Source organism: Trachymyrmex cornetzi, unplaced genomic scaffold (genome assembly GCF_001594075.2).
Source record: "Trachymyrmex cornetzi isolate Tcor2-1 unplaced genomic scaffold, Tcor1.1 scaffold922, whole genome shotgun sequence".
Classification (NCBI taxonomy): domain Eukaryota; kingdom Metazoa; phylum Arthropoda; class Insecta; order Hymenoptera; family Formicidae; genus Trachymyrmex; species Trachymyrmex cornetzi.
In genome coordinates, this window is record NW_017300270.1 from 220,493 (window position 1) to 235,656 (window position 15,164).

The 15,164-nt window shown below is 30.0% G+C and overlaps 1 protein-coding gene across 1 annotated transcript in view; it reads right to left on the bottom strand.

The window, feature by feature from the left end:
- The window catches only part of LOC108769645 (chitotriosidase-1), a 29,681-nt gene extending 19,987 nt beyond the window's left edge, over window positions 1–9,694 (bottom strand). The window contains exons 1-2 of the mRNA XM_018520736.1: window positions 9,638–9,694; window positions 8,353–8,645 (exon numbers count right to left, since the gene is read on the bottom strand). Coding sequence (XP_018376238.1) covers window positions 8,353–8,645; window positions 9,638–9,694 — 350 coding nt within the window. The remainder of the gene's footprint in view (window positions 1–8,352; window positions 8,646–9,637) is intronic.
- Between the last annotated feature and the right edge of the window lie 5,470 nt (window positions 9,695–15,164).

Sequence of the window (15,164 nt, forward strand, 5' to 3'; positions counted from 1 at the left end):
TATCTCTCTTTCTCTTATAGGAGACTCGATTCTATGTATCTGTTTTCAACAAATATTAATATTTGAAATGTTAAGAATCGAATAAATTTATGTTTTTAATATGCTGTACTTTAATATATAAAGTACAGCATATTAAAAATATATTTGAAGATTAAAACAACTTTTACCACTCAGTTTATTAACAATAGTAAAAAATATAACCAAAGATGTAATACTTTTGCCATTGAAACTGTTTGATGGAGAAAATGTGGCAATGTTGTTTCATCATCGCGAATCAAGAATATTCTATCAGTTGAGTAGTACCGTCAAAGTCTCACTACAAATGCTTCTAAGCATTTGATTTAATCACAGAGCAAAAATTATACTAAATTGTAGTCATTGCAGTCAGACATTGCAGTTTGCAGTGTTATCAACTTCGATTTTTCAGTTTTACATCGTTGCCAAATCATTTCTTGAGCTAAAAATATTTATTGTCCTAAAAAATATATGTTTATCTTTGAAACTTTTACACAAATAAATACTAATATTTTTTGCATTTTAATTGCATTATAATCCATATTTCTTTAAATTTTAGCTATTTGTTTCTTCAAATTTTGATGTTCAAATGTTGGCTACACTCCATATTTCTTTTGTATTAAAGGATTCCCTTCTCTCTGCTCGCCTCAGCCTTACAACCTCCTTAAAATGCCTATTACGGTTGAAGCTGGATCTTCATTGCTTTTGAATTATTTAAAACTTGGCACTGATAAATAATTAATCTTACTTAGCTTTATTCTTATTATATGTTATAAATTTTATTTCTAATTTGAAACTCTGAATTTCATTTTACTATAAGAATATTTAAATTGCAAACGATTCTTTTATTAATTTGCGCGTTACAAATAGTTAACATACAACTATTAGTTGTAGTTTCACAGAGCAATTAATGAAATCATCAATTGGTGGTAGGCCCGATGGGCAAAGATTTTAAAGTAGAGTAATTCACGACGGAGAAAATTTTACAAGTACAACGTAAAGAAGGGAGACGATAATATTTCTAAGTTCCGACGCGGCGTTGGAATTAGCCGCGTGAGCTTAAGATCGCACGTTAATTCTATATTATTTATAGAATTGCGATCGTCGTCAACCCGTCGGCGCCCGGCGGCGCGAATTATTCTAAGTTTGCGCGGAATTTCGGCTATCTTAAGAGACAAGTATCGCGGACTATATCGTATCCGGTCGGAGAAATAATAAAAATGAGCAGCACGCGGGCCTTGCCGGCTCGCTTTATATATGAATACAGGGATAGTGTCTCACGGTAAATGGGCGATCCTCGAATATCATGCCGTGACTTCGTGTATTCTTCTATGCCAATTTTTTGGTTGATCCAGCAGCAAGCAGGCGATGCACGGGGTGAATTCCCGTGCGCGATTTTATGAGCTTTTATTTCATCTATTCTTGCAGCTGCGCATTGCGAACGCTAGTTTTTATATATGTGTCTCCGCGTATTCAGTTACTGCGCTGAAAATTACTCAGCTGTACTCGACTTATTTCGCGCTTTTGCTTTACGCTAATTATTGTGCATATTATAATTTCCGCTAGCCTTTCCGTTTAGGGCCCGTATCCTGCCCTTGGATGATTAACCTTGTGAATTGTCAGTTTGTGTTGATTTTGCAATAACTTTGGTGGAGATGCTCCCAATTTATGCAAAACTTTCCGTGTCATCACATGATTGGTTGAAAATTAATTTGTTTATGCTGTTGGATGGTATATTCGGTGTTCATTTGTTTATTAATAAGCGCAAGAAAATAATTTTATTATTCATGCGCTGAGCACGTGAATGCGAGCGTAGCGCGTTACTCGCGGCTCGCTGCAGCGCTGCCGGTATCTGTCGGTTTCTATAGTTATGGCCGGCATGCGGCATCTTGTTTTGAGAATTTGACAGTCGGACGTTACACATACATATTCCGCTATACACTTATTGGATTTATTTCTAAAATTTAATTTTTTGAAAAGATATACTGAAAAAAAAACATTCAAATTCTCAAGAAACTCTTATTTTTTAATATTAGGTAAGAAGATTCACCTTTTTTTTCCCGACTCACTATTTTCTCTTTGTTGGGAATAAAACCTACTTTTCTCACTATTTTTGACAATTCTAGCCTTTCCTGTGCGTGGCATAAAGTGTAAAATATGTATTTGTGAAAAAGTGTAAAATACGTATTCACATACGTAAAATTGGAAATATATACTTCCATATAAAGTTTGCAAATAAGTATAAAATATAATAATTGTAATATATACAGGGTGTCCCGTAAGTTTTTGTCAACCGCTTTTGTATAGACAGAGCGGACTAAACTGAATCGAAAAGTCCTCTACCATTTTGCAATTTTCACAATGATTAACGAGATATTAATTACTAAAAATCGTTGAATATTAGTCTTCAATAATTTTTTACTCAATTAAGACCAATATTCGGCAATTTTTGTAATTAATATCTTATGAACTATTGCTAAAATTGCAAAATGGTAGAAGACTTTTCGACTCCGCTCTATTTACACAAAAGCGGTTGGTAAAAATTTATGGGATACCTTGTATATGTACATATATATATATATAATGTGTTCTTTTTATTTATATCTCAAATTGTATTTCAAATTACGTTCAGTAATAATAAAAGAATTATTTTTAATAATATAATTAAAAATACATTGCAATGAAATATATCTGCAACTATTTTGCAATCTTTCCGTGCTATGCCTTCACTTAATAACTTCGAACGTATTTTGGATGTAAATAGAAAGGGATCTGATGACGAAATATTCACTATTCTTTTATTTATTCAAATATTAGTGACTTTTTGACGTTCTGATTTTGGTGCAGCTGAAACTCGTCTATCATTTTTATAAACGATAAATATTTTAAAAATGACTGTCCGTGTTTTACTAGAAAATCTAACAGTTTCTCGATATGTATGTCATTACTCATTCTGATTATTTTTCTATCCTCAGTTAAATACTTTTCTTCAGCCCTTTTTTTCGTTTTAATTTTAAAAAAGTACACAAATACCAAACAAATATTAAAGAATGTATACGTAATAATAAGTGGCTTAAAATTATAAAAGGAACTAATAAGGAGCATACAGCCACAACACCAGTTATAAGTAGCAAATATATTCAATTTAAATCAAGTAAACGTTTCGGTCACTATCTGACTATCATCAGAGTACAATCAAATTTTTCATATTAAACAATATATAAATTATCAAACAGAAATTGTACTTGTCAAAAAATTATCGTTCGCAAAAAAATTAATAAAAATACGACGCTTGATAGTAAGAAATCGATCCAGTCCGAACTCAACAAGAATTTTTCAGAAGTAGTTGAACATCAATGTCAATTTGTTATAATATAGAAGATATTTCCATTTAAATATGCGATTGCCAAATGCACATATTTGCTGACATATGTATTCGACCAAATCGTCACAGATTCATCTTCCACACAAATTTATAGCGTCGAACAGATTATACTGATACAAATTGACATTGATGTTCAACTACTTCTGAAAAATTCTTGTTGAGTTCGGACTGGATCGATTTCTTACTATCGAGCGTTGTATTTTTATTAATTTTTTTGCGAACGATAATTTTTTGACAAGTACAATTTCTGTTTGATAATTTATATATTGTTTAATATGAAATTTGATTGTACTGATGATGGTCAGATAGTGACCGAAACGTTTACTTGATTTAAATTGAATATATTTGTGATACTTATAACTGGCGTTGTGGCTGTATGCTCCTTATTAGTTCCTTTAAAGAATATATTTTTAAAAAATATAACAACACAATCTCAATACACCGAAATGATTGCTATAGATTATATGAATTTATAATATAACACAGATAATATATATAAAATACATTTCAGGAACACGCGGAATATAAAATAAGAACTCAAGATGTTTACTTACTTTTAGAACTCCTGTAAGTACCGTATTCTAATGAATCTGATATTATAGTGTTAATAGACAAAACAAATTTTTGAATAATATATGGAAAACAATAGAGGGTCATTGTCCTGACATTGCCTATTATACCGTTGTTAGGGTACCTAACTTCAAGTTTTAGAAAAATCTATTCGAACATTACAAATATTCATGTTTACTCACTTTTGTTACATACTGTATAAGTAGAGTAAATACTGTAGAGTAGAGTAAATCATAACGAATATCTGTACGTTTTACTATGGGAAATGAATATTTCACTCTTCCTTATGCGTGATCTCTTACAAGTAACGCTACCCAAGTGCTATTTTACGCCGATTTTCCTGAGATTGTGCATACATGTAGCACATTGAAAAATAATTGACACGTATTTTTTTATATCTGCCCAAAAGCTGTTTTAAGGGTAGAAAATGCCCTTATGAATGTATAGGGGTGAATTCTAGTATTTGACGAAGTATTCGTACGTTTGTTACAGAATGGGATATACAGTGATTTTCGAAGTTGCTGAATCCAAATCTGCTCACAATTTTTGAGAATTCGATTTTTTATTTTATTTTATTTTTTTTTTAAATTTTTCTTTATTTTTGAGACTTAAAGTAAACCTACGGAAATGTCACTCACCGATTTTAATGAAATTTTGCATATTTGTAGAACTTTGAAAAATATTTGAGACGTATTTTTTTTTATCTGCAATGGTCCACTCTGAAGGGTAAAAACTACCCCTCAAAGGTAAGGGATAGATTTAACATATTAGGTGAAATAAGTTGAAAATTTTAAAAAGTAAAATGTGTTAGAAGGTTTTTGGGGTCGCTGAAACTGAATCTTATGTCAAAAGTATGAAATTCAAAATGGTTGACCCAATATGGCGTTCAGATACATTAAAATTTTTATTAGTTTTTATCAAAATGAGTAAATTTTAAGAATTCTTGTCATCAATGAGAATTAAAATTTTCGATTTTAAATCTTTATGCATGAACCATTTCTTTACAGATTATTACATATGCAAAATTTTTCAAGAATAACGTGCGAAAGGTGAGAGGCAAGGGGACTCACTGTAAAAAAGCACCCCGAAAGGTGAAAGGCAAGGGAACTCACTGTAAAAAAGCACCCCGAAAGGTGAGAGGCAAGGGGACTCACTGTAAAAAAGCACCCCGAAAGGTGAGGACCTTGTTTCAACACATTTTTTGCAAAAATTATAAATTTTAACGTATATAGCTGTCATATTGAGACTGCCATTTCGAATTTTATATCTTTAACACCATATTTAAAATCATCGACCCAAAAATCGGAAATTTTAATTCTGTGATGACAAGAATTCTTAAAATTTACTCATTTTGATAAAAAATAATAAAAATTTTAATGTATCGGGACGCCATATTGGGTCAGCCATTTTGAATTTCATTCTTTTGACATAAGATTCAGTTTCAGCGACCCCAAAAACCTTCTAACACATTTTACTTTTTAAAATTTTCAACTTATTTCACCTAATATGTTAAATCTATCCCTTACCTTTGAGGGGTAGTTTTTACCCTTCAGAGTGGACCATTGCAGATAAAAAAAAATACGTCTCAAATATTTTTCAAAGTTCTACAAATATGCAAAATTTCATTAAAATCAGTGAGTGATATCTCCATAGGTTTACTTTAAGTCTCAAAAATAAACAAAAAATTTTTTCAAAAATCCAAAAAAAATAAAATAAAAAATTGAATTCTCAAAAATTGGGAGCAGATTTGGATTCAGCAACTTCGAAAATCACCGTATACCCCATTCTGTAACAAACGTACGAGTACTTCGTCAAATACTGGAATTCATCTCTATACATTCATAAGGACATTTTCTACCCTTAAAACGGCTTTTGGGCAGATATAAAAAAATACATGTCAATTATTTTTCAATGTACTACATGTATGCACAGTCTCAGGAAAATCAGCGTATGGCACTTGGGTAGCGTTACTTGTTAGTGTAACTCCGAATGTTTCACAGCCAGACTTCGAAATTTTATAGGTTTAATTCTGAACAAAACGTTTTCTATAAGCATTGATTGAAAAATGCTTCCTTAAAAAGTTGTCGCCCAAAAACCTCTGAAATCACGATTATTTTATACATTTTTATAAATATCTAAAAATGTATGCGTTTTTTAATAAAAAGTTCCGAAACGAAAGTTGTAGAGAATTAAATTATCTTTCAAATGAGACCTAAAGAGCTTCACACATGAAATGCATAACAGAGCATAAGCATAACATAAGACTGCTGGACCAATGAGCATCTAGCATAATGTCGCCATATTGATTTACATAAGATGCTCATTGGTTTAGCGGCCTTATGTTATGCTTATGCTCTGTTATGCATTTCATGTGTGAAGCCCTTAAATTATTACAGTGCGTTCTATAAGTTTCGCGATAATCAGTTTCAAATATATAAAAAGGTGTTTTCTTTTTGCTACCGACGGTAAAGCTTTTTAAAAATACTCTGATTTTTTCCAAGAAATTATAATGTTCTTTTTACCTCCTATTCTTCGTTTTATTTTTCATAAATATGAAGAATAAACTTGAAGAATATCTTTAAAAAGTTTTTACTGTCGACAGCAAAAAAAAAACACTTTTTTTACATTTAAAACTGATGAGGTATTTCTCTACATTAGCGTGTACCTCTTTGATGACCTTGACTTTGACATATGTTAAGCCGGTTCTACATTAGTTGCAAGTCAATCGTAAGTTTGTTGCGACAGCCAATCTGAAGCTTGCATTTTGAAATCAATACTTTATATTGGCTGTCGCAACGAACTTGCGATCAGCTTGCAACTAATGTAGAACCGGCTTTATAGAGGTGAGGATACTGATCAACTTTTCCTTGTAAATTAATTGATGGTCTCTTATAGTTTTCGAGATATATTTACATAAAGCTCATTTTCAAAATTTCATTATTTTCTGTATATCGTATATGTACGACTTTCCACGCGAAGCGACTTCCACCCCACCTCCCCCTCCCCCTGCTTAGGGGGGCACGGGACTTCCACGCGAAGCGACTCTCAGTCCATCTTCTCCCCTGCTTCAGGGGCATCCGACTTTCATTTCCCTTGATAAAAAGGAGTCATTTAATAAGGTGAAAATCTAAATATCTTACTCGAAAAGTTGATCAGTACCTTCACCTTTATAACATATGTCAAGGTCAAGGTTATCGAAGAGGTCCCCTAAAATATAAAAGTTTATCGAAATTAATTATCTCGAACCTATGGAATACACTACAATCATTTTGGTCTCATTTGAAAGATAATTTAATTCACTACAACTCTCGTTTTGGTATTTTTTATTAAAAAGCATACATTTCCTGATATTTATAAAAATGTATAAAATAATCCTTATTTCACGCAGAGATTTTTGAGCGATAACTTTTTAAAGAAACATTCTTCGACCTATGTTGATAGGAAATCTTTTATTCAGAATTAAATTTCTTATAATATCTCGAAGTTTGGCTGAAACGTTCGGGGCCACCCTGTACAGTCTACAGATATAAAACTCAATAAGTAAAAACAGTTAAAATATAATAAGAAATTAGAATTAATAAACGTTGCCTCATGTATACCATAGAGATCATTGATAAAAAATAACAGATTAAAAAATTTATATTGTTTTTTAAAATTTGTTTTGAAAAAATTATGAGAAAAACTAAGTTATTGTTCGCTCCATTATATTAAATTACTTACTACCTTAATAGTAATGAATAGTTAATGCCTATAATTACTATTCGCTCCAATAGTGAACTATTCATTTTTTCAATAGTAATGAGTAATAATATCTTATAATACTGCATGACATTACTGTAGTTCTCTGTATAGTTCTGAATGATATATATTTCTTAATAATTCTAATAGTTCCTATATGACAATCTTGTGTTTCGCGGGTTTTCTCCGTGTTCAAATCCATTCTTGGAATTGAATTAGAATATTATCTAATAGTTCCTTTTTATATAGAACAAATAAGAGGAAAATGACAGAATTTTCGACATTAATGATTAAAGAGAACTCCAAATTGAGTGTACAGATTGTAAAACTCTTTTACACAATTAAAGTACGAATAGAAAACTACGGGACGGTTGATATAACAAGAAAATAGAAAAAAGTTAAAAAAACATTACATTTAGTGTCAATGCACATTTTTAAAAATCTTTTTTTCTATTTTCTCGTTAAACCGGCCATCTTATATATGTTTGTGCATACTTTAATTATTTAGAAGGATTTTACAATCTGTACAGCTAATTAGGAGTATTTTTAACCTAATAATGTAACGTAATGTCAATAATTAGTTGATACTTTAAAATGCCCTTAATAAATAAAAGGGAGAACAGTCACATCAGTAGAATACCTACGTTATATCGTCATAGCCAATCCACTGATTATCCTTATAAGCATATGGAATGCGATGCTCTTCTTGACGAACAATTGTCCAACCGCCCTGCTTAAAGAACTCGCAAATCTCATTGTATCCAAGTATGCCACCCTCGCGAGTGTACGGACCGGCAGTTCCTGGTCCGGTGACAGGGGCTCCAAGACCATTCTGATTTTTATTGGCGAGAGTGAAGGTCCTGCCGTAGAATGGCACTCCAAGGATTAGTTTTTTAGGTGGACAACCATTATCCAACCAATAGTGTATGGATGCATTCTATGAGAATAAATGTTTTAAAAATAAAATTAAAAATAAATTAGTAAAGGACTCTTTTCTTATCAGTAAGTACAGATATGAGAGAAAAAGACATATAAAAGTTAATAAAACTTTGTTAAATTTTCTATGCGTCAAAACATACAATGTATTCTTAATAATAAATCTTAGAACGAAATTATTCGAGAAACGCAACAATTATATGAGTCAAGATACCAAAAACCTTATTATATGTTTCGATCTTTAATCAGGCCATCTTCAGATAAAATATTTAAATATTGTGAACATTAAATTGAAATAATACGTATATAATCAAATAAAGAATACTCCTCTCCAAGCATGGCAACGCGTTGATAGCAAACGATTGTCCGATCGATTGTATTATAACATCATAATATCTATTGAAATAGACCTTTCTTAGTAATAAGACCAGGATGATAATATCGTTAAGCCAAAAAACACTCACCATAACATACCGGAAAAGAAGTACTTCTTCTCTATGTGATTAATTGTCAATAAAATATATAAATCTATTTTACACTGCGAGTTGTACTAATTGTCAATACAATGCAAAAATATTACACACTGCGAGTTATACATTCTTGTCTGTAGTGTATATACTGTTCAGAAACGATTAAATTACGAACGAAACTCTCGGTACGAAAGTCAGACAATAAATGAGAGAACTAATTTTCGCCAAGTCGTTTCAATGTTAAACCCTGTTTATAATTGGTATATATGCTTTATGTAAGCCTTCCGTTCTGTTTGGAAATTGAGACTATTCTTCTGTTTTTTAATATGTAGCATTTCAGAAACTAAACGTCTATTATAACGAGGTTCCTCATCCAATACTCGAACATCGTCCCAAAAAAAGCAAAGTCATGACTCCCGTAATCTGTGTTCGGTAATCACAGATTACGGGACACGTAATCTGGTAGACGTATTCCAACTAATGTGATTCCGATGTTCGGTAATTCTGGTTAATAGATGTCTACCGGTCTGACCAACATATGATGCATCACAGCTCTTACAATTGATTTTGTATACGACATTGTTCTTTGAAAGCTTAGATTGTGAATTTTTATGTACTTTGATGTATATTTATTCAATTTATTAGTACTGTGAAAAGCAACCCTTATATCTTTTTTATTCAATTGATTAAATTTTTCTGTAATAGTTGGAATAAAAGGAACAGTTATCCATGAATTTTTATTTTCTTGTGATTGATTTTGTTTTTCTGGTAAATCCGCTTTAGATTTTTTGAATATGATGTTCTTTATTCTTTTGTTTATATTATCAAATATGAATTTTAGAGGGTAATCGTTGTTTAATAATAAATGAATGATAAATAACAAATTTTCATAATGATATTGTTTACTTGAGAGAAATAACGCTCTATCAACTAGATTGAAGATTATTGCTCTTTTTTGAGACTTTGGATGATTTGAAAGGAAGTTAAGGAATCTTCCTGAGAAAGTTGGTTTTTGAAACCAATTGAAATTCAATTGACAATTTTTAATAATCATTTTTTATATCTAAAACATTAAGTTCATTTCCTCAAATCTCAAGGGTAAATTGTAATCGTGAATGGATGGAATTAAAACTTTCAAATAACAAGTCAACCTTAGACGATGGAACCGCGGCATACAAATCATCTACATATCTGTAGTAAAACAAAATTTGGTCATTATATACATTTAACGCCATTTTTTCTAACTTTTGCATTACCAAGTCTGAGTGTTTTTTGGCTTAACGATATTATCATCCTGGTCTTATTACTAAGAAAGGTCTATTTCAATAGATATTATGACATTATAATACAATCGATCGGACAATCGTTTGCTATCAACGAGTTACCATGCCTGGAGAGGAATATTCTTTATTTGATTATATACGTATTATTTCAGTTTAATATTCACAATATTTAAATATTTTATCTGAATATGGCCTGATCAAAGGTCGAAACATGTAATAAGGTTTTTGGTATCTTGACTCATATAATTGTTGCGTTTCTCGAATAATTTTGTTTTAAAGTTTATTATTAAGAATACATTGTATGTTTTGACGCACAGAAAATTTAAGAACAAAACATTTATATTCAATAAAACTTTGTTAAATTTAAAACGTAAAACCAAAACTACTAACAAAGATTCCTTAAAATTCAAAAAACTTAGAAGAAAGGGTAATAGGAGTCAGGCGTAGATAAAGTTACGCAAATTCCAAAAATATAGGAAGTAAAACTTCTTTATTACAACCAAACACTCTTGACTGAAGAGTGTTTTATTGTAATAAAGAAGTTTTACTTCCTATATTTTTGGAATTTGCGTAACTTTATCTACGCCTGACTCCTATTACCCTTTCTTCTAAGTTTTTTGAATTTTAAGGAATCTTTGTTAGTGGTTTTGGTTTTACGTTTTAAATTTAACAAAGTTTTATTGAATAAATGTTTTGTTTGACTTTTCCAATGGGAACTATAAATCAATATTTGGTAATTTCAAATCCCACACAACATGGATGTCCCGAGAATATATATATTCTATATATATTCTATATATATTCTCGGGAGACCTTTTTATGATACTAGTTTCTGAACGTTCTACAGTATCGTGCACGCGATCATTTATATATTAAATGATCGCGTGCACGATACTGTATATTATGTCGCTGTATATTATGTCAAATATCTAAAGTACATCTCAAGGACATTATTTGAACGTCATATATTATATATATTACTATATATTACACTGTTAGAAATGTTCTTAAATTTCATTAACTTTTAATGTACGTTGGCGAATGAAGTTTAATTTATCTGTAACTGAAAGGACTATTAATGCACATGTTAATGAGATTTAAGTTTACAGTAACTGAAAAATTAAGTGTAATGAAATTTAATATACTTTTCATTTACGGATATAAATGACATTTAATTAATCGTAATTAAAATAACTATTAATGTACATATTAATGAAATTTAAGTTTACAGTACTTTTAAGTTAAGCGTATTGAAATTTAATGTACTTTTACATTTACGAATATTAATAATATTTTAATTAAGCCTAATACTGTTACTTCATTATATTACATATTTTGAATTGCAGGATACTTATAAGTGTTTGTTCCATTTAAAAAATAATCCTATTTAGACATCAAAGACTAATATGGCACGCTTTGCCTGAACATGTATCTTCCTCTTTTTTTAGTAGATAAGAATTTATTATGAACAAAACATGATGGCAAGAAAATAAGAGAATAAACAATAAATTTAAAAATTTAAGAGTAGGTTCAGAATATTCAAAAAAGAGTAGTATAAATCCTATTAAGTTTGATTTACTTCGGTCAGAAGCCACTAATGCTGATACAGATTTCATTCCGGCTAAAATAGAAAAGATATCCTCACAAATAATAGAGAAAAGTAATAATCTTTTTCTACATCAAGTTAACATTAATCCTATCAATTTTAATGAGAAATTTTCATTGGACAATATCAATGAAAATTGGTTAATCAATTTAAGTAATGTGGAGATTCCTAATAGTGTTAGTATTGCAACTTGGGCAAAAATTTAATCTTCCGTACAGTAAAACAGATAATGACAGAATAATCACAGAATTTATCAAACATATAGAACATAATACCTTTGGTCTGGATAACTGTGTTCGTAATACTATTAGGAATGATAGCATTGAAATTCTTAACAAAATGTCACATAATATTGTAGTACGTAATAAATGTGACATGGATCTAATAAAAAACGGAATGAAAGAAGTGAAGCAATTTGTGTGGACAAGCATAAAGAAATATTAATTACAAAAGCTGATAAGGGGAATATGACTGTAGTAATGAATTTGACAGAATACAAAAGGAAAGTGCATGTTTTATTATCTGATGATAACACGTATATTAAGATTAATAAAGATCCGACGAAGATGTTAACTAGACAAACGCATCAGTTATTAAGTAAATGGAAAGAGAGCGAATTCATCAATCTATCAACTTACAAAAATCTGAATGTCACTGATGGAACGGTGGCAAGATCATATGTTATGCCGAAGGTTCATAAAGAAGGGAATCCGTTAAGAATTATAGTGAATTGTATTAATAATCCACTTTATAAGCTTCCATCTTATTTAAAACAAATTATTGATAAAAGTATTAATAAAAGTATCGGTTATATCAAAAACAGTTTTGACTTAGTTAATAAATTAGATGGAATGAGATTAAATTCGGACTATAAAATCGTGTCTTTTGATATAGTTTCGATGTATACGAATATGTTACAAGAATTAGTATTAAAGAGTATCAAAAAGAGATGGGTTGATATTTCAAAGAATACAATAATTCCAATTAATGAATTCTTAGGAGCCATTACGTTTATATTAAATTCTACATATTTCAAATTCGATGATCAATTTTTTAAACAGATATTTGGCATGCCAATGGGCTCCCCCTTGTCACCGATCTTAGCGGACTTAGTAATCCAAGATTTGGAATTGTATGTAATGAACAGTTTAGAATTTAAGGTTCCGTTATATTATCGTTATGTGAATGACATATTAGTCGCTCTTCCTGACGTTCAAATAAATAATGTGCTGGGTTTATTCAATTCGCATCACGACAGAATTAAATTTACGGTTGAAGAAAATGATGATGGTTGTGTGAATTTTTTAGATGTGTCGTTATACTGAAGGACAAACAAATAAGGTTCAATAATTATAAGAAACCGACTAATTCGGGTCGATATTTAAATTATAAATCGTGCCATCCTGAGGAGCATAAGAGAGGGGTAATAATTAGTCTCTTTGACAAAATCATCTTTTTATCGCATCCAGAGTATCACGAAAAAAACATTACAGATCTGATAAATATTTTATTGAAAAATGGCTATCCTTTAGAAACTATCTTTTCTACTATAAATTGCAGAATAAAAAAATTATCGAAAAGAAAAAACCTATATGATAATGATAAATTTGATATTAATAATGTTGTATTAATAAATTTGATAATAATAATGTTGTATTAATAATAGTAAAAAATATTTTTTAATTCCTTATGTGCAAAACATTTCAGAAAAATTCAAATATATAGCAAATAAAATTGAACATAAAATTGCATACAAACCAGGGTTGGTAAAAAAAACGTTTTAAACGTGTTTTAAACAGTTTAAAACATGTTTAATTGATGTTTTTAATATGTTTTAAATATGTTTTTTTTATAGTACTGTTCAAAGCATATTTGAAGCATTAAAAACATATTCAAGAAGAAACATAATATGTTTTATTTTTAAAAAAAAAAACATTAGTCTTTACCAACCCTGATACAAACCTATGAACAATCTAAATTTTGTGATTAAATTGGGAAAGGATAGTTTGGAGAAAATGGAGAGATCTGAGGTAGTATATAAAGTAAATTGTCAGAACTGTGGTGCATCATATGTAGGCCAAACAAAAAGAAAGCTAGGCACAAGAATTAAAGAACACAAAGCAGATTTAAAAAAACAAAAAGAATCGTTGTCTGTAGTAGCAGAACATCAGATTAAATTAGAACATAAACTAAATTGGGATGACATTCAAATTTTAAATAATGAATTATTTTTATAAAAGAGATTGACAGCTGAAATGATTTATATATAGAGACGAAAGAATGGCTTAAATAAGCAAACTAACACGGAAAAATTCCCAGAATCATATATACCGCTGTTAAGAATTCCAATCAATGATAATAGGTACCCTTTCCACAATGTAATATAATGAAGTAATATATAAGAGGTATATTTACGATAATACTTGGTACATGTGTTGTTATTGAGACGGTATGTTTTCGGTGGATCATTAGGAGTTTGTCGGAATATGGTTTCTGTTTAAATTCTCGAAATTGTTAAATCTTTTGTGTTGGGAAACAATTGTACAAAGGTAACTAAGAGGTGAGAATGAATTAATAATTCTTATAATGTAAAATTTTTTAGTAAAAATTTGTTTCTGTTTGATCACTAGAACCAGGAAATTGTTTGTTTCAATTGTTAATTTTATTATGCGGATTGTTGGATTGATGAAAGTTAAGTTTTGCAATCGGGAGACACAATTCGAGGCGAAGTCTGGTGATCCATCTGAGAAAGATAATAGAAGTAATGGAGTTTGTGTGTAACTAAGAATGTGACACGACAACAAATATGTGGTATGAGTCCGAAGAAATGTGAAAATTTATAGATCGTATAATTTATAATGATAAATTTGTATGAAATTGCGTAATATTAGTTAATGACGCTATGCTATGTAATTGTATTTAAATTTTATTAATATTGATAATGATCTGATGAACAGATCGAAACGTTTATGATATCTGACTATATATAATTCATTTTAAATAATCGATAATTGCTAATGTTATCTGGCGCACGTGGAATAAGCCATTTATATCATATTTTTGTTTTCTATATTATCCACGGTCAAATTGTAATTATAATTTAGTTTTTATTTACATTATTCATTACATTTAATTTCGTGCATAACCACATGCTTCCTTTA